This window comes from Macaca nemestrina, chromosome 5 (genome assembly GCF_043159975.1).
Source record: "Macaca nemestrina isolate mMacNem1 chromosome 5, mMacNem.hap1, whole genome shotgun sequence".
NCBI classification, from domain to species: Eukaryota; Metazoa; Chordata; class Mammalia; order Primates; family Cercopithecidae; genus Macaca; species Macaca nemestrina.
Genome location: NC_092129.1, coordinates 170,947,398 through 170,968,445, shown reverse-complemented (window position 1 = coordinate 170,968,445; position 21,048 = coordinate 170,947,398). Strand labels below are relative to the sequence as shown.

The 21,048-nt window shown below is 41.0% G+C and overlaps 1 protein-coding gene across 23 annotated transcripts in view; it reads left to right on the top strand.

Annotated features, from left to right (window-relative positions):
* LOC105482440 (phosphatase and actin regulator 1) overlaps positions 1-21,048 on the top strand; it is a 578,235-nt gene that overhangs the window by 451,969 nt on the left and 105,218 nt on the right. For all 23 annotated transcript variants that reach the window (XM_024792994.2, XM_011742549.3, XM_011742548.3 and 20 more), the window contains one exon: positions 20,513-20,680. In XM_024792994.2, coding sequence (XP_024648762.1) covers positions 20,513-20,680 — 168 coding nt within the window. The remainder of the gene's footprint in view (positions 1-20,512; positions 20,681-21,048) is intronic.

Genomic DNA, 21,048 nt, shown 5'->3' with positions numbered 1-21,048 from the left:
TGAAATGCAAGCAAAAAGTGGCCTAGCTCTTGCCCTGCCCTGGTGGCAAGGCATAATGGAGGCAAGATGTGAAGATGCACGATTCCAAACTACGTTCTGTCATTATCAGAGCCTCCCGGGGTCAAGCAAGCCCTATGGTAAGCCAGCTTTATCCATCAACTTCTGTGTACGGCCATACCAGAATACCACTTTTTTGATGGATTAAGCTCTCCAGGGGAAAAGAATCCATACTTTTGTTGCATTTCTTCAATGTCTTGCTGCGTGTATGATCCCCCAAACCTCCCTTGTGTTTGTTGTTGTTGTTGTTTTGAGACAGAGCCTCCCTCTATCTCCCAGGCTGGAGTGCAATGGCGCGATCTCAGCTCACTGAAACCTCCACCTCTTGGGTTCCAGTGATTCTCCTGCGTCAGTTTCCTGAGTAGCTGGGACCACAGGTGTATACCATCATGCCTGGCTACTTTCTTTTTTTTTCTTTTTTTCTTTTTTTTTGTAGACATGGGGTTTCACCATGTTGGCCAGGCTGGTCTCAAACTCTTGACCTCAGGTGATCCACCCACCTTGGCCTCCCAAAGTGCTGGGATTACAGGCATGAGCCACCGTACCCAGCCCAACCCTTGTTCTGACTTTAAATCTCCATGCTTCATCATAAGCTCCTTTCCCCATATTCACCCCCCAGGAGAGATGGAAAAGAAACTTAACTAAAGGTATAATATTATATAATAAGCACCCAAGTGTTCAAATAAATATTATTGTTACAGCCAAAACTTGTTCAGATCCAGTTAAACAATTCCTCTTCTCCCTCAGGAATATTCTGAAGTAGAGAATACATCTACTGTAGCATTTATTATTTCCATTACATCTAATAACTGGGATAAGGTAAGAATTGCCTAAGTGGCTTCCTGACTTATAAAAAGAAGTCACAAACTGTTGGAGCAAAAGCCTCATTTGATAGGGAAAGAAAGAGAAGGTCCCTGAGACTGGAGGGTCCCTGAGGCTGCTCTTAAGGAACTCCTGACTGTTGGTGCCCCAAGACCTCACCAACAGTTCCCCAAGAGCAGGCAATGTGCCTCTGTCACACTTGCTTCTTTCTCCATCAGCACACAGGGAGCTGACACAGGACCTGCACTCCGTTAGTGGCTGCAGGCCGGGTGCGGTGAGTCACGCCTGTAATCCCAGCACTTTAGGAGGCCAAGGTGGTGGATTACGTGAGGACAGGAGTTTGAGACCAGCCTGGCCAACATGGTGAAACCCTGTCTCTACTAAAAATACAAAAATTTGTCAGGTGTGGTGGCATGCACCTGTAGCCCCAGATACTTGGGAGGCTGAGGCAGGAGAATCACTTGAACCCAGGAGGTGGAGGTTGCAGTGAGTCAAGATTGTGCACTGTACTCTGGCCTGGGCAACAGAGCAAGACTCTGCCTTAATAAAGGAAATAAATAAATAGATAGATAGAAAGATAGATAGATAGATAGATAGATAGATAGATAGATAGATAGATAAGTGATTGCAGAGGGAAGGACCAGTATAGTCCCCACCTGTCACTTGCCACCACAACTTCCTGTTTTACTTTGATCCTTGCACTTATCACTGTTTGCTCTTTCTGTTGTTTGTTGACTGACTTTCCTCACTAGCACATAAACTGTAGGAGAGCAGGGGCCTCAGAGGCTGCGATTCCCCAAGCCCTGAATCATGTCTGATATAGTTTAGATGCTCAAAAATGTTTACTGTTTGGATGATTGGAAGAGGAGAAGAAGGGACGGGTTAAATGAAAACTTCATTGCACATAGTAGTGTATAGTTTTGTGTTTTCTGTGGGATTTTCTGATAAAAGCATTCATTTTTTATCACCATGGATATTAATCTCATTGCCTTATATTATAGTATATTGACAGTTAGGAGCATGAGCCCTAGAATCAGATTCAATTCTAGTTCTACTGTTGATTAGCTGTGCGACTTCAATCAAGTTGCTTAACTTCTCTGTGCTTCTCTTTCTTTATCTGAAAGTATGGGTGATGGTGTGATGAGGATTACAGGAGATCGTGCATATGAAATAGAACAGTGACTTTTTTTATAACAGTGACTTTATAGCAATCTATAAATTCTCAATAAGGGTTAACATGCTGTGATTATTAGTCTCATCATCGTCATCATCGTCCTTTATATTTCCTTCAAACCCTTTATGTGCCTCATCCTAGGTGACCCTGTCAACAGGTCCAAGAAGTCAGAAGGGTAGACATCACTGTCCCCTTTTGTCTGAGGATTAAAAAAGTACAAAGATCTATGACCTCCTCAGAATGGCCTTCGTGTCAGTGTCCACCGAGAACCCAGTCTTCTGTAGCTGAATTCGGTTCCACCTGGCTTTCCTCTTAGCCTCTAAGCAAGTCATTTTCCTGTCATTTGTTCTTCCCTTTCTATAATGTCATTCTTTTTCCTGTATCTGAGATTCTGGGGGGTAAAGCAAATAACATTTTATTGCCACAGCATGATGAACAGCAAATGGCAGAGACTGTAATTGTTTTCTTAAGTTGTTCGTTTCAAGAATAAATCTCATAGCTTTGGAACAACCGTTCCATGTTGCCTGGCTGGTAATTCCTCATTTTGCACCACCTCCTTGTGTTAGCACACATGACTCTAACTAGTTACCAGCAGCAAAATCGTTTCCACCAGAGATGCATGGACCCTGACAGCTGCCGCATTGATTCGTAATGACTATGTCAGCCCATCCACCTGCATGTAGCCTCCAGGCCCCACCTCTGTTTGTGCTGCAGTTATCCTGTTTGTGTGCACGATACTGCTAACGTGGTGGAAAATAATTTGTCTTTAGTGGGTAGGATTTTCCCTTCCAGTGCTTTTTACATTATTGATTTTGCTTGATAATGCCCCACTTGTTCATAGAAACCGTGAAAATAAACTGTAGTGATTTGAGAATCATAATTATTTGGACGGAGCACACACAGAATTAATGAGGTTTTATTACTCTGACAGTTCTCAAAATTCTTTCCATTTTTCTTGGTGGGTTAAAATCCCAAACTGGTCAATGAATTTAATTCAGGCAAAATGAGAGCTTGGGTCTAAGAAAAATAATCTCAAATGTCGACTGAACTAGCGCAGAGATTCCTCATTTAACAGAGTGTGTTAGACAAGCAGAGCGTAGTTATTCGACAGTTTTCTTTTATTATTATTATTACTGGCTTCCATATTGAATCATATAATTTTACAGTCCAGAGATTTAGACAAAAGTTTTAGAATCAGAGGAAATAGTTTGATCTCTAGACATAGTAGGCCAGGTAGGAATGCAACGCACTTTGAAAACCACATAAAAGGAAATTTTAAATTATGTTAGTTGTGATGGTAACACAGACGTAAAATCATAGGTTCTTTTTTTCCCATTTTCCCGATTTTCTACAATATGATTGTCTTATAAAGAACACAACTTAAACATTAAGATGAACCGCCAACACTCTAAATAGTAAAAATGTTAAACCAATTAATGGTGTAAAATAATCTGTAGTTCGACAGTTTATTTTTATTTATTCCTCAATCTTATGACCTATTTGCTTAAATTTGAACTTAATTTAAACAAACTAAACAAAGTTTAATTAAACAAAGTTGTCCTTGGCTCCTGGACTACTGCATGTATTTATTCATTCAACAAATTGGCACCAGGTGCTCCCTCCATGCCAAGGAGTTGTCTCAGTATGGAGCTACACTGATAACCAAAATTGCAAAATCTTACCATTTCAGAGTTTACCTTCTACTCAGAAATAGGAAATAATACATATAGTATTTATTGCCAAGGAGTGATGAGCACTCTGAAGAAGAACGAAACAGCAGGGTAAGGAAATAAAGTCAAGAGAAGGGGGTTGTGATTTTAGGTCAATGCAATCACGGAGAACCTCTTGCAGGAGGTGATATTTTCACAGAGATCTAAATGAAGTGACCGAGTGACTCAAACAGGGGCATGGGCACCCAGATTCTGAAACCTGATCCTACTACGACTTTAAGGCAACTTGTAACTTCATTCATGAGCCCTTCAGTTCTTCAGATTGCCCCGGGATGTTTCTTTTCAATGAAGGCCTCTCTGTGGCATTTGCTTCTCTCTCATTACCAGGTAAATCAGAGCATGTCACTGCCTGCTCAAAGCCTGCAGTGGCTCCACATTTCACTCAGAAATTCCAGGTCTCTACAACAGCCTAAAGCCCTGCATGATCTGCCCCGCAACCCCTAACTTTTATTTTCACTCTCTTCATCCCTCTACAAATTCCCTTTCCCTAGTGCCACTTCAGCCCTGCTTCCTGGCCCTTGAGGTTTGTGTTGGCTGCACCGTCTTCCAGAAGCCTCTTCCCCCAGATATCCAGATGGCTGCTCCTCGTTCCAGGCGGAGGTGTCACCTTCTCAGTGTCACCTTCTCAGTGAAGCTTACTCTGCGACCACCAAGTTTAAAATTGCTGCCACCTTCTCTAAGTTCTTGGACCCCTTACCCTCCTTCTTCCTTTTTTTCTTCTATCTCTTATCGCCTTCCACCTTCAAACGCCTCTAAATTATCTATTTATTATGTTAATTTTTTCTTGTCTCTCTCTCCTCACTTCATAATCTCCACCAAGCAGGGCAGGGGTCTTCATCTAATTTGTTCCCTGTTGTAGCCCAGGTGTCTATAGCAGTGCCTGGGACAAAATCGATGTTCAGCAAATGCTAATAGAAAGCAGTGAATGCAGGCATGAGGTAATTTCTGTATGTTCACGTGACCTGGTTTATTCACTGCACTGGTGAAATCCAGAATACTAACAACACCGATCCCCCTTGTTTATTCAGTTTTATGGTCCATAAAACTTTACTACCAGTTATTTAAATAGGTGATATTATATTATGCATATATTTGTATACATGGATGCCAAATGCCCTACTTTCAGATAGTGTCTTTAAGTGTTATGGGAAAAATATAGCAATGTCAGTCAATAGTATAGTCATCCCAAGGTGTACGCAAGGGATTGGTTCCAGAACCACCTCCCATACCAAATTTTGCACATACTCCAGGCCCATAGTCAGCCCTGTGAAACCCATGTATGCAGAACATCAGCCCCCCAAACACAGGTCTTTCAATCTGTGGTTGAAAAAAATTCACATACGAATGGACCTATGCAGCTCAAACCTGTGTCATTCAAGGATCAACTGTATATTGTTTGGCTGTTAGTAAAATAGTGATAATATTTCTCAGACTTAACAAGAATCTCAAGAAGTCACCTGGCTAGCTACTGATTATTCCAATGTAGACAGGAAGCAGCTGAAGCCAAGAAAGGTTACTGATGCAACCTAAGTCACAGCCAGTGCGTGTGAACTCTTAAAACCCCTGCTGAGATCATATGTTCTTCATTTGGGATTTATAGGGACACAGGAAAGCTATGCCCATTGGTTGTCAGAGAATCTTAATAAATATTGCTATTAGTGGCTGTTGCAAGTAATCTCTACAAATAAACATGATGCTATATTTGTAAAATGTTGGTAGTTGTGCTATTTCCATCACTGAATTTCTCTGTGAAGCCTCAATTCTATCACAATGTCACTCGCTTTGTATAGTATGGGTATGTTTAATTCACATGGATGTATCTTTTGTTGGGAGGATGGGGAGAGAAAAGAAGACCACTTCTCTACCATCCGATGAAATGGCATTGTCCCTGCATGTTAGACAATTCCACACCCTAAATGTGGCAGGCTGCAGTGAGATCATTGAGGCTGCCACAGCTCACCTAGTAGTTTCCACTGCAGTCCTACCTAGACCTGGGGGAAGAGGTAATCCCACAGGGAGGGGAAAAGAGATCAGGAGGGCATGTATCCTGCAAGGAAAGAATAAAACTGACAGCATGCCAGCGAGCAACTTTGCTTTCCACTGTGTGCTGGGAATTAGAGATAACATGCCACAGCAAGTAATAAAGTGCATTGAGGTATGTTGTTTTCCCTAATCAGGTTGGAGCAACATTTTGGAAGGTGTTATTTTTAATTATAAACACAAACAGAAGCTTCCTGAGATGGACAACTCTTTTACACAGGGGATCGCAGTTTTCCTCTTCTGACATTCAAGATGAAAAAGCCCGATATTTAAATTAAAAGGTCATCATATTTTAAAAATAAAAATAAAACTTCTCCTCTGTATTAGAGGAGACAAATGTAGACTCGAGCCTTCTTAAATCCCATAGTTTATCTGGTATTCCAGGTGCATAGACTTAAATCTTGACGTTTATAGGAAATGCTTTTCACAACCTTTCCCAGGCACTGTTGTTTGTCACATTTTTAGCTGTTTCTGATGTCTCACCTAGAAATGGCATTTTCTGAAAGCTGTGATTTGGAGTAACCATGTGAAAATGAAAAGAGTGTTTACTTTCAGCATCAACAACCTATAATCATTTGTGTAGCACCTAAGCACTTAATACAATAGGTTTACTTGGACTTGCTTTTTAAACAAAATCCACCTTTAAAAATGTAAAGGTGTTACATTAAGACAGATGGAAAGTGGTTTAAACAATAAGAATAAAGAGCAATTGTGATAAAAAATTCTCTTAAGCAACACTGTTCTCTCAGAAAACCACTATCCCAAGCCTAAAGAATGAATGAAGTAATAATCATTATTATTGTAATGAGTAAGCATTCCCCTTAAATGTACTCATTCATTATATATTTGTGAGTACCTGTTGTGTTTCAGGCACCATTCTGGGCACCAGGAATACTAGGAAGGCCAAGCCAGGCATCTCTGGCTAATAGAACTTACAGTGCTGGTGATGGGTTCAGGCTGCTTGGCAGTTACAATGGAGAAAGGATAGGATTTTCAGGTGCACGTGGAAGCATCACTCACCCAGGTCTGGGGACTTAGGGAAGGCATCTTGGAAGGAGCAGTATCTTAGAGGAACCCTGCGGGGTGAGTAAGAATTATGCTGGAGAAGATCGGAGGGGTAAGGGAATGTTACAAGCCGAAGGACCAGTACAGTTGGAGACACAGAGTCAGGAATAAATGAAGGGAAGGGGTAAGAGTGCCCAGCATGTCTGTAAGGAAAGGGAGAGTCAGGACAGATCATGCAGGCTGGAAAGTTATGTTCATTGTTTATTCTTCATCTTGAGAATGGTGAGGTGCTTTGGGAGAGTTTTCCACATAATCAGATTTGCAGCCTCATCACACTGCCTGCAGGGAGAGACTGACTTGCAAGGAGAGCAAGACATGAATCAGGGATACCAGCTAGCTGACTGTTGCTGGGATTCAGATGATGTGATGGTGGGTAGTGGGAAAAGAGTAGTAAGCGTGGGGAAAAAGAGAGGACTGGAGAGTTCTAGGAGGTGAGGTCAAAAGGGCCCTGTGACCACTTAGATTTGGGGAAGTGAGGAAAGGGAGTAGGCAGGGCTGAGACTTAGGATTTGGCCTTGGACGACTGGGTAGACCATTCCCTGAGCTGGGATCCCAAGAGAAGTGAGTTTAGGACACAAAACATTGTGATGATTTGTCTCCATTGAGTCTCAGATATCCAAATAGCTAAGTAGACCATTAAATATACAGACATGAAACTCAAGGGAGATCTGGGCTGGGCTGGGCTGGAGATGGTTTGGACTGGTCAGTGTATACATCCTGTAAAGTCATGTAAATTGATGGTATTTCTCAGAGAGAATGTAGAGTAGGAAAATAAGGTGGCCCTGATAAAAAACTCCATGGAACCCCAACATTTAATGTTTGGGGAGTAAAAAAATGATCTAGGAGTAAGAAGGACCCTCAAAAACTAAGAAGTGTTCAAAAAATAAGAGGGTTAACCAGAAATGTGTAGCATTATGGAAGCCAAGGCAAGAGACTGTTGCTCAGCTGGAGGCAAAATTGCTCGCATGGTCAAATGCAGACACATCAAATAAGACAAGGAATGAGAAAACGATCAGGAATAAGAAGTGCCCTTTTGATTACATTTATGCTATTATGTAGATTCTTCAGTTACCTGTGAAGCCAATATGCAGTCAGCAGGGTGTAAGTTAAGATGCTCTGGATGCAGGTAATAAAAAGGTTAAAGAGACTAAAACAATAAGCAAATTCAGAAAGTCCACAGGCTAATAATTTTTGTATGTTTGTCCTCTGAGGTATTCCAAATGCCTTCAACAATCTTAGAGTTTGTTGGTGCTCATTTCATATTTATTGCATGAAAGAATGAAACTCACATAATAAAGTCCAATGGTAGGGCAGCTCCAGGGCTGGTTCATTCATCAGCTGTATACCATGGCTAATGGATGCCATCCTCTGGCTGTAACTCCTCATGGTGACAAGATGGCTGCAGTAATTCCTGCATCACATGTGTATACCACAGTGTACAGGGAACAAACGAAGGCTATATCTTCTTGGCATCTTGACGATAGCATGAAAATTTTGCACCAAAGGTTTTTCAGGATTGCCCTCATGTCTCATAGATGAAAATTTGAGCAGATAACCACCAGATATTTTTCCCCTAATTTTGACAAGTGTTTCCATAAACTTAAAGTATTACAAGTACAGTCAACTCCCTGAGTGATGCTGCATAATGTAAATTCATATTGGAATATCCACCGTGAAACCCCCCTTTCTAACTGCTTACCTGGACCCCTCCTGTGAACTCACGGCAGGGCAGGGTACATGGGGCATGGTGGGCATCACTGCCTCATCCACGTGTCTCCTGCCTTCCAATGCTTTATTACTCCCCAGTCACTGACATGCATTGACCTTTATAACTAGAAAGCAGCCAAACTTTGGGAATCTAGTAGCTGATGAAGGAAAAGCTGGAAATAGCTTAGAAAAAGGTTCCAGATTTCATGCTTTTGCCCCAGACTTGTGTAAAGTTAGACAAGTCAATGGGGCACGCCACCCCATTAATAATGTCCAAATGGACGGTACTCTTGTAGGAGTCCTGAGCCAGGGATTCCGGTTCTGGCTCCCTCGTGTTCTGTCTATGGAAGATACAGGGCATCTTTTCATCTCTCTAGACTCTGCTTTCTGATTGAATATAACCGCAGAACCCCAGCAAGGCCATGCTTTCCTTTGATCCCCTCTCGCTATTCCCAGGCCCAAGCCTGGCTTGATTGAAGGCAGTCTGTTACCAACCGGGTGATCCTCCTAGAGTATCTGGGAATCATTCCATCCTCCCATGGAATGATGAACTCTTCAGCTCCATTCTGGCCCTTGCCTGTCATCTCATAAAAGACATAATCGCATTTGGGCTTAAAGGACATCATCCATTGTGGGAAGTGAGGTCACCACCTGCTTAAAGCAGGTGCTCCATCAAGGTTAGCTCTGGTCTCCACCAGCCACCTGCTCTCCCTGCTCTTCTGCTTTCCTTTGATACTTTTCTCAAGCCCTCTTCACAATCCCCACCCCACCTCACTTCTGCTCAGGTAGAACCGAGATCCACTGAAGGCTCAGGACTCCTCCAAGGGCCACGTCTGCCTCTGTAGTTCTGTCTCACTGCTCTCAGGACTCCCACTGTCCATGTGTGCCCTGGAGCTCATCCCCCATCCCAGCACTCCAGGTTTCCCACAACTGCCATTTCTCTAATAGGACTACAGTACACTAAGCCAGACACTCGTTATGGTGGAGATCAGTGTAGCAGCATCATTTTAACCTCTGTGTTCCAGAAATGGATTGACTTTTGCATACACGTAAGTCCCATGGTTGTGATTTTCAAGTCTACCTTGAGCGATGCTGTCCCGTAGAACTTTCAACTGGAACAGAAATGTTCTGTCATCTGCGTCGACCAATGCAGTCGCCTCTAGCTATGTGTGGTGGTGGAGCACTTAAAACGTGGTTACTCTGATTGAGGAACTGCTTTGTGAATTTTATTCAATTTTAATGAAGTTGAATACCACTACATGTGTCTAGTGAATGTCCTATTTGAGAGCCCAGCTTACAGAAACAGAGCTGTGCAAATTTTGAAATGGCCATCCCCTATAATTTCCCTCCCCCAACTCTAGCCACTTTTTTTTTTGTTTTTTTAGATGGAGTTTCATTCTTGTTGCCCAGGCTGGAGTACAATAGCACAATCTGGGCTCACTGCAACCGCTACCTCCGTGGTTCAATCAATTCTCCTGCCTCAGCTTCCCAAGTATCTGGGATTACAGGCATGTGCCAACACACCCAGCTAATTTTTGTATTTTTAGTAGAGATGGGGTTTCATCATGTTGGCAAGGCTGGTCTTGAACTCCTGACCTCAGATGATCCGCTCACCTCGGCCTCCGAAAGTGCTAGGATTACAGGTGTGAGCCACCGCGCCCAGCCAACTCTAGCCTTTTCTAACATCTTGAATGCTAGGCTCAGTTGGACTACCCTATTAATGATGAAAGAGGCCCCTTGCACAATGATTGATTCTGTGAGATTCAGACTATCATATTCCATAAGAGAGAAACTGTGACATTGTGTTCATTTTCTATTCAATCTGTGCCCCAGTTGCATTTTTTATATCAAAATGCCCAGAAATAGCAAGATGGTAACTCCTCTTTCAGCTACAAACCTTGGAGTCAGAGTCATTATTTGGAAATAGTGGTCAGAGCCCTGATAGTTCATGAGGATACATCATCTGAGAACCAATGCACTTGGCGTGCAGACTGCTGAGGAGGCATAACCATACCTGGGAGACAGGCACCACACAATTCCATGTAATGAGGCGCTCAGGTTACCAGGAGGCTGAAGGCAGGGGAAGCAGCCCAGACTCCACATGAGCCATGGTTTATTGACCATGAGATGCAGTCAGTGGCAGCAGATACTAATAAATTCAGCAGGACACAGCTCCAGGGAAGTGCAGCTGAAACAAGCTACCCGGGGTCAATGTCTTTGCCACTCTTGTGATGGAAAGTCATTGCATCTCACCTATTTAATGTTTTAGGCAAAGGCTTCTCAGCAAGAGGAAAAGCCTATTAAAATCAAAATAGGATATTAAACTCAGAACAATAACCACAATAACAAAAAGCAAGAAGATCCTTTGAGTACAAAAACAGGTACCATTTCATTCCATGTGTGAAAATATCCACTCCAAGTAACAGAGAATCAATTAAATTCTGAGAATGAAAATAAATTTTGCACAGCTTTTCAAGGTAGTTGGATTCAGAAGGATTTTGTGAGATGCCTGCATGAGACAGAAAAGAACATCATGGCTCTTGCAAGATTGTTCTTGCATATATACTCGTCAGAATAATCCAAAGACTTGGCTGCAGGTAGGGGTAAAAAACTGAAAGATTCTCTGACTTGTGGATTCTGAAAATACAGGTTCCCTGGTCCTACAGAACCCTACAGCGTCTGCCTCAAATCCTGACAGTGCACAGAGACTTTTAAACACGTACACACACAAACAAAATGACTTTTCCTCACTTGGAAAACTCCAGAAATGCCAAATAGCTAATGTATTCGGTTGGTACAAATATAATTGCAGCTTTAATTAAAAATCATGACAAAAATTGCAATTACTTTTGCACTGACTTAGTTTTTTGTCTTTTGTTTTTTTTCCAGGTAAGACTCTCAAGTCTTTTTAACCACCCAAGCATCAAATTATAGTAACACTCATTAGTAAATAGGCAACATTTAATAAGAATATATTGCTTTCTATGCTCTACATTTAAAATTCTTTAAAATGACAACTATGGCACCATGTAATCACACCAACTCCCTAAACTCAGGCAAACTGGAGAAAATATCTCCAACAGAGATCGACAAATGCCACAGAAACATTTCCAGTTTCTTAGGCTTAGAGCTTTTAATCCATCGAGGAAATCCTTAATCCTTAAATAAATTATTACTTAATTAACTGTTATTCAACACGTCATTTTACAGTATTTTACTGACTATCAGGGCAATTGGTAGCTTCGATTACAGTGATCTAAAAGGTCATTGGGATTAACGGAAGCTTTTTCAAAGCTCTGCATCTTGTTGCTAAAACGACACCTCTCTGAGATACAAAACAATGGCTATGCCCCTTAATGAGTGGATTTTTTTTCTAGTCACATAGAAAACATATATCAATGTCAAAAAAGTACATAAGACGAAGTCTCTATTTCAGCCTCACTAATGTTAGGACCACTAACACCAGAATGACACTTGTGTGGGAAGCACCTTAGACTTTCCATTTGAGATGCACAAAGGGCATGTCTGGGAAGCTAAAATGGGAACACAGAATTTGCTGAACAGCAGCTCTTGTCTCAGAGAGAAAAGGCAATTAGCAAATGCTTGTGTTAGGCTCCTCTTCTGTGTCTTCACAAGGATAATTATTTGCTTTAACATAAGGTGGCTCGACTTTTTTATTTTGCTAAATATAGCCATAGGTGATCATCAGTAAATTAAAATGTGTTTGAATTTTTGCAAGCATGCATGTGTAAATTCAACACATTTGCATTACCAAAAAAGATGCAGTGTAGCTAATTCTTCTTATCATTTTTAGTCTAAAATTGTCACATGGCACTTCACTTACATAATGTTTCTTTACAATGGAAGCATAAATGTCGTCATGGTTTCATGATGTTCATTATCCTCTGCTACAAGGACTAACAGTTAAGAGAGTTTGAGTTTTGTTAATGACAAGTACATGTCTTAATTATACAATATTTATCTATATTGTTCTTGCCATCCTTAAGGAATTAGAATTTCCAAATAAGTCATTTTAAGTTAAATCACATTCTCTCTCTCTCTCTCTCTCTTTCTTTTTCTCTCTCTCTCTCACCATATAGTACTAGTTCAGCATCTACTGAGCTAGGGACTTCACACAAATTATTTAACTTTCTAATGTTCACTTTTCTCTAAACAATAAGAGTGATTTTGGTACTAACTTCATAGGATGGATGAGTGGAAAGAAGGAAGGAAGGAAGGAAGGAAGGAAGGAAGGAAGGAAGGAAGGAAGGAAGGAAGGAAGGAAGGAAGGAAGGAAGGAAGGAAAAAGTAAACACAGCCTGGCACATAGTAAGTTCTCTGAAATATTGTTTCAGAGGTTGTTATTATTACTATCATATATAAAAAGTCCAACATAATGCTGGACACCGAGTATGCTCCAGCAATGTTTCTTTCCCCTTTCATTTCTTCCTCCCTGTCTCTCTACTGTCTACAGAGGCTTTTTGTGCAGAGCACAGATTTCTAGATCTATGTGAAAACTTTACTTACAAGTTTTTAAAAAGTAAAAATATAAAATTTTATTTAGCCAACAATAAAGCAGAAATTCATTCATTTACTTTCTAGTTCTTGCTGTAATAGGTCTAAACAGTATGTCAGACAAGAAAAAGAAAACCTGAATATAAAATGTTGTGCTGTGTTAGCTCATCTGATATTTCAGGATGATTTGCAAGTTTGGGTGGGGGCGCTTTTTCTTGTCTCTTCCAGCCCTAGAGAATACTTTGATCTGCAAGGAAGTCAGGCATCGTCCAACACAGTCCTTTTCTTTTCAAGGAGCAGACACTAAGGTTCCCAGAAGTTAAGTGGCTTGTTGCAACCTAGTGATGGCCAGGATGATAACAGGGCTCTCCCTGTGCTCTGATAAAAGGGCTCCTTTCCACTGCAACTGCACTTCACCCCACCTGTCTCTCCTGAGAATAAATTAGAGCCGCTCGTCAGCACACCTCTGTTAACTGAGGTTAGCAGGCCCCCCAGGAGAGCATGGTTTCTAACACCATCCTTTCTATCACCTGTCAATGCCTCCTTCAATTTCTTTTTACCTGAGGTGGAAAAAGCATTCTCTTCCCTTGAGTCTCCAGACTGTTAAGGATTTGAGGGGCCCTCTATTAGCACTCTTCTTCTGTCTCTGAGTTTCTGAACCATGTGAGAAATAAGACAAATGGGAGATCAAAGTAGGGGATCTCCTTTATCACTGGCAAAAGCTGGGCTGGAGGAAGTCATTGATGGGTCTGATCATGCTCCTCCCCCAGCCTTGACCTGGAATCAACCCCCCAACTGGGAAAGTCTGAATCTGGAATCAACATGGGTCCAGGGCAGGAGGGAAAGGATGGATTGGCTCCCACAGTGGAGACACAGGGGCCAGTGCTTATACCCAGCAAGAGGCAGCAGTGGAGAGGGGCAAGAGGGTAAGCAAGCATCAGGAGCCGTGGGGAAAATGTCTCCGAGTAGAAACCAGAGGAATGAGGAATGGGTTTCCCCTCTAACCAAACTATTATTGTTTGAATGCAACACGGCAGCATGCAATTGTTTTTGTATTTTTAAAAATAAGTGTAAGCATCTTGCAGGGGAAAAAAAGTGAATGATCATCAAGTTCTACATCATGCCAGATTCACTTGAGAGCTTTGCCAACCTGCACACATATTTCATTTTCATGTCATTGTAATCCACATATGCATACTGTCCTCCATTCCTGCTTTTGTAGTTGACATTATTTCAAACACAATTTCATGCATCCACATGACTCACATGGTCATTTCATTTGCATTTCTCTAATTCCTAGCAAGGTTTTGCACTTTACAAGTAGCACCTGGGACTTGATTTTTTATTTACCAGAACAAATACTGTTCCTACTTGGAAGAGTTTGTTCTTTTATTAGTTCTGTGTAGCACATATGTTTCCATTGTGCTGCTTTTGTTCTTCTATCTGGTGTACAGCATTTCCTTTTGCAAATTAAAAATCAAAAAGTTTTATGAGGAAGTCAGAACTATCCATCTGGCTTCCCTCTTGAACAACCCAAATAAATAAATATATAAATATATATATATATATATATATATTTGTTTCTACTATTCTATTTTTCCTGCTTTTTTATTCTGGTTTTAAAATTTTATTTTCAGTTTTTGGATCTGTATGAAATGTATTGCCATATTGGTTCAATATATAGATATAAAGCAATTCTTCATAGTCATATTCAATGGTTATTTATTAAATAAGGATGTCTTAGCTCACTAGAGATACATTTTAAACATGAGTTTTCAAAAATATAAACCATAATTCATATCATAGAAAATCAGATTTAGTGGTGAGCTTACATTCATTAATGTACTTTTGTTTTTCAGAATTAGAGTTGACACTTCTAAAAATCCTAAACTCCAGAGGGTCCTGAACCCTGAGCCTTTTCAGAACAAAATGTCCTTCCTTCATACAATATTTTACCAGATACGGTGGCTTATGCCTGTAATTTCAGCACTTTGGGAGACCGAGGCAGGAGGATCACTTGAGCCCAGGAGTTCAAGACCAGCCTTGGCAACATAGCAAGAACCCATCTCTAAAAAAAAAAAGAAAAATTAGCCAGGCATGGTAGTGTGCACCTGTAGTCCCAGCTACTTGGGAGGCTGAAGTGGGAGGATCACTTGAACCTAGGAGGTAGAGTCTGCACTCCAGCCTGGGTGATGGAGCAAGACCCTGAGTGCAAGACACTGTCTGTTTGTCTATCTGTCTGTTTCTCTCTCGTTCTCTCTCTCTCTCTCTCTCTATGTATATATGTATATATACACACACACAGAGACATGCACACACATATATGTATGTATGTATATATGTGTGTGTGTGTATATATATACACGTATCAGATTTTTATATCTATTTTTAAATAGAAACTTTTGTTACATGAGAGCCTGAAAGAATTCCTGTCACCCATTCTCCATAGTGACAGTCATCTATAAAAAACAACTTCAGTTAACCATGAGCTTTGAGAAAATGTAATTGAGCAGAAGTTGATATTGATCACCCCAAAACCAGGGAGTGTCCCTAAAGCAAAACAAAGAACAATAACGTAGCAACAAACCATTCTTTTAAGCCATTTGGACAAGATCCATTTGAGGTATTTGACTCACGCCTCACTTATGGGAGGAGAGGCAGGCTGGGGTGTGGGTAAGCTCCAGGGCCCTGGCAGCAGCCTACTGGGCAGTTGTTTCTATGAGTTTCTATGAGTATCATAATGAGCTAACAGCAAACCTCTGGCTTCTCCGTGAGGTCGTTGTGGGGGGTTGGAGGTTTCTGATACATGATGCACGTTGTCATCAACAGATGTTTGTCTATTGAAATATTTTGTTCACTCTCTCTCATTTGGTGTTAACTTTGACTCTCCTAACATCTTTGTTTCTTATGCTTCACCAGAAAAGGAGAGTAAGGCTGGCACAATCTTGGTGGCCAGTTCTGTATCTTAGATCCATTGCTTTCTATGTCTCATGATTTAAAATTTATGACATTGACCTACACTGACGTCTGCATACTATTCTCTGCTGCTTCTGTAACCTGCTTCTACCTTGTTAGACATGTCTGCCTCTGAAACACATTTTTCTTTTCCACTTCTGCTCTCTCCAGCCCCATTGTCCTTTGTGCCAAATTCATATTCATGATCCACGGTTAGACAATGCAACCTCCTGCTTCCTCATACTCTCTGTCCCATGTTAGCCACACAGCCAGCATTTCCTGCCCTAAACCTCATCAGGATGAGGCACAATTACATTGCAGTTTCTCTTGGCTCCTTGACTCTTTATCCTTAATTCAGTGTTTTCTCAAAGTGTGGAACCCTGACCAACAAAAGGAGCACTAACATCACCCAAGGACTTGTTAGATGTGCACATTCTTGAGTCTCACCCAGAAACTACTAGGTCAGAAACTCTGGGGGTGGAGCCCAGCAATCTGTGTTTTAATAGCTTCCAGCGGGTTGCTATGCCAGCTACAGTTTGAGAACCACTGCCTTAACCCATGTCTTGTCCTGCCTTCTTTCTTCCTGCTGTGTGCATTTTACTAATTCTAGTAGGAAGCAGTTCATGATTGGAGGTTATTGCGTACCATTTTTCAAAGCCATTATCACAGATAACTTTAGAAGGTTATGTAAAACATCAGCATAATTTCCAACACTCAGTGAACACTGTCTCATCCACACTAACAAGATGGTGATGACCTAGCTAGATGGGATACAAAAAATGCCTAAGCCTCACCTTAGTCGGGCAAGTTGCATTCTTCCTGGGGAGGTTTTTTTTAATAATATGAATTTTTAAATGCTGGTAAAGATGCTAATAAACATTATCGGTAGGCTGGACGCAGTGGCTCACACCTGTAATCCCAGCACTTTGGGAGGCCGAGGTGGGTGGATCGCTTGAGTCCAGGAGTTCCAGACCAGGCTGGGCAACATGGCGAAACCCTGTCTCTACAAAAAATATAAAAATTAGTGGGGCACGGTGGTGTGGGCCTGTGGTCCCAGCTATTCTTGGGGCTGAGGTGAGAGTATCACTGGAGCCTGGGAGATGGAAGCTGCAGTGAGCCATGTTCATGCCACTGCACTCCAGCCTGGGCAACAGAGTGAGACCCTGTATCAAACAAACAGCAACAACAATAACAACAACAAAAAACCCAGTACTGATAAATACTAGCAGGACATGGAGAGACTAGTCTTCAAATTCATAACACTTGGAATTACCAAGCATTAGGAATTCCCAGATCATTCCTTAGCTTAATGATGGGTATATACGGTCCATTACATTAATGTTTCGTGTGTGTGTGTGTGTTTGAAAATGTCATAATAAAAAATTTAAAATACTACTTAAAAGTGGCAGTATTATTCCATCCTTAAATAAATCCAAGTCAAATAGTTTTTACTTTTGTTGCTACCCACCTTGGTCATAAATGATATTAATAATGAATTTGTACTTATTGAATGATTTTCATTTATTTCTACTAGCTACATATATACATATATGGATGGATGGGTGGTTGATAGATAGGTAGGTAGATAGGTATAGATAGATAGATAGATAGATAGATAGATAGATAGATAGATAGATAGAGACAGACAGAACATGGTTGTCAATATTAATGTTGAAGAAATTGCCAAAAGCTAAACAATGTGTATGGTCTGTACATTTCTTCTAATTGTGTAAATTGGAAAATCCTTTAATAAAACAATTTCACAAGATCCATGTATGTGTCACTCGACATTGGAATAGTAATACATGAAAATTTCATTTACTGGAATTTATCCTAATGGGGGAGAATTCTAATTGCAGAAAAATTGCATGTAGGATGATGGTCCTCATTGCATTTTTTTCATAATAGCATAAATCTATCCCTTTGTGACCAACCAAATGGGAGCTAGCCAAGTAAATATCGATACATAATCATCCAGTAGAATCATTAAGATGATCGTTCTGTTTATAATAGTATGGGGGAAGAAAGACACAAAATTTGGCTCACAGTAGGATTACAATCTTGAAAAATATGTGCAAAAAGAGGAAACTGTTTCTGTTAGGTAGGGTGGTGATATGATCAGCGTCTTACACCTTCTTCTCCTGTTTTTACTTTTTCAAAGGAAATGTATATTTAGCAATTATAACAATGGAATTCCCAAGATTATTTCCTCTCCAAAGTGGTTTGGGCCTTTGTGATTTGACAACATTATTTTTAATCTATAGACAGCCCAATTTTTCAAGAGTTAATATGTACCAAGAGGAGCGAGCAATATTGCTTCTCTGTTACTGGCAAAGCCCAGGATTCATGGAGAGAGTCTACAGTCATCCGACTGCAGTTGCATCTCTTTTTTCTAATGTTGCTTCTCTGGTACTTTTAACTATTAAAATGTATGGCAATCATTCGATTGCATCCTTCTCCCAAAGAAGCAGAACTTGGCAAGAGCCCTGAGACCTCTGTCCCCTCTGGTTGTCTCATCCAGGACTTTTATTATACTCGGAACATCAAGAATCAAAGTGGTTTCCTAGAGATGTGTTAGGCTGAATGGCAGCTGCATCATTATTCCACCAACTGGGAAATTGAAACAGAGCTACTTCCCACGGCATCTGTTTGAACATGCTACATAAAGGCACGTTAAGAAGACTGGGGAGCATCCATGGTGGGATAGCAACATACTGACGCTTAGCCCTTCCCATCCCAGAGACTTCCAGTTCATCTGTGTGGTTTCCATTGCATGGGCTTACAGTCTGCACTGCTTTTGCTTTCTTATTAATGAGTAATCATCATATTATTGATCCCAATTATAATAACTTTTACTACCATTTTGGGCATAGAAAAAAGCTGAATTTAAAAAAGAAAAAAAAACACACACACTCTTCAAATGCTAGTGCTTTTACACTGTCAGCTTCAGATGGTTTTTTTTTTTTTTTGGCATTCATTATATTTTTTCTATGCTTATAGAAGATTCAGGTCAAACACCATATGCCCTTGAATCATATGCTATTTCCGGCCTTTTGATTTGTTGATTACTCTGTTAAACAGATATTCACTGGACCGACTCTAATGGGGGGTGGACCATGGAGGGATTCGGTGCCACTGTAGATCACTGATATATAAAATTAAACTAGAGGTGGAACATAGCAAAAGGAAAGGATTATTTACCCAAGAATCACCTTGGAGTCACTTCACTCTTTCTTTTCTACGAGTCGTCATCTTGCTTCTGGTTTTAAGTCAGGTAATTGCTCTTCTGACTCGGCAGAACTTAGTCTTTCATCTGGTGTTTATTCATCTCGATGGAACAGCTTTCAGTCCTCTTTAAAAATTAATTTGACTTTAATGTCTAGTTATCTAAGACTCCCCTGGGCTAGGATGAAATCACACGGGGGGAATTTTGATTTGACAAATGGCCATTGTGTGGGAGCCTTTGATCCTGCACCGTGGTCCTTGTTTTGCTGAGCTTTAAGCAACATCAAAGTTTACGCTACGCGGCATGATTGGTGGTCGATGCCGGGAGAATTCTGGCACTTCCCAGCATCCGTGGGGGGCCGCAGCCTGTTAGGTGCAGATGAAAGCTGTCCTAATCCTTTACCCAAGTAGAGAAATTGGACGAGGGTGGAGGCAAACAGAAGAGGGGATGAGTTTTTCCTAGGACCTTGGTGCCTGTTGAGTGACGTGAAGCCCTTTGCTCCCTCAAGTAAGAATTCCCAATCCTGGTCTTCCAATCCCTGAGGCCTGCTGAGTTTTTTCCCAAGTTTTTAGAAATTATGAGAAAAAAAAATTGTTAATTTACTTTTTATTTTTAAAAATACATAGAAAATGGCCAGGCACGGTGGCTCACGCCTGTAATCCCAGCACTTTGGGAGGCCCAGGGGGGCAGATCACCTGAGGTGGGGAGTTTGAGATCAGCCTGACCAACATGGAGAAACCCCGTCTCTACTAAAGATACAAAATTAGCCGGGTGTGGTGGTGCATGCCTGTAATCTCAGCTACTCAGGAGGCTGAGGCAGGAGAATTGCTTGAACCTGGAAGGCAAAGGTTGCAGTGAGCCAAGATCATGCCATTGCACTCCAGCTTGGGCAATAAGAGTGAAACTCTGTCTCAAAAAAAACAAAAACCAAAAACAAACAAACAAACAAACAAAAACATAGAAAATGTGATGGATTCAGGTTAGAAAGAGAGAAAATAGGCAAAATGCTGAAGACTATTGGAAATTGTTGCCCTGATGATTAGACAACATATCTCTAACGATCAAATAAATGTCTTAAAAGCAAAAGAACAGATGTTGGTTTTAGAGGCTGACCTTGATAGAGATTGTTCAGCAGCATCTAGACTCAGCAGGCAGTAAGTGTCACTCCTTCTTGAAAGGCAGACCTAGTCTAACTCTGCAATCTCCTTTTCTCTCTGACAGATGGGGAACTTTCCATATCCAATGAAGAGGACTCCCTAGAAAATGGGCAGTCCCTGAGCTCCAGCCAGCTGTCTCTGCCTGCGCTGTCCGAAATGGAGCCAGTCCCAATGCCCCGGGATCCCTGCTCATATGAGGTGCTCCAACCGTCAGACATCATGGATGGGCCAGGTAATGCCCCTGGCAGGATTGTAGAGCAGGTCCCGGACACCAAGTCCAGCCACACACCAGGGATCTTTGGCCTGGCTGGACTTGGAATTCTATTTTGGACTATCCTGAGCATAAGGATCTGGAAATTTAGTAAAACAGATTAGCTTTTAGTACATACTGAGTATTTTTAAAAATGGAATATATTTACACTTATTATTCTACAGTGTTTAAAAAAACTCTTTATTACCTTCATCTCTTTAAAGAAGATATGGCTTATTTTTGTAACATTAATGATTTAAAATATTATTATTTTGTTTTTTAACACTCATCTCTGTTAAGATAAAGCTGAGGAATCCTACATTTCTATATGATACATATCTAATTCTTCT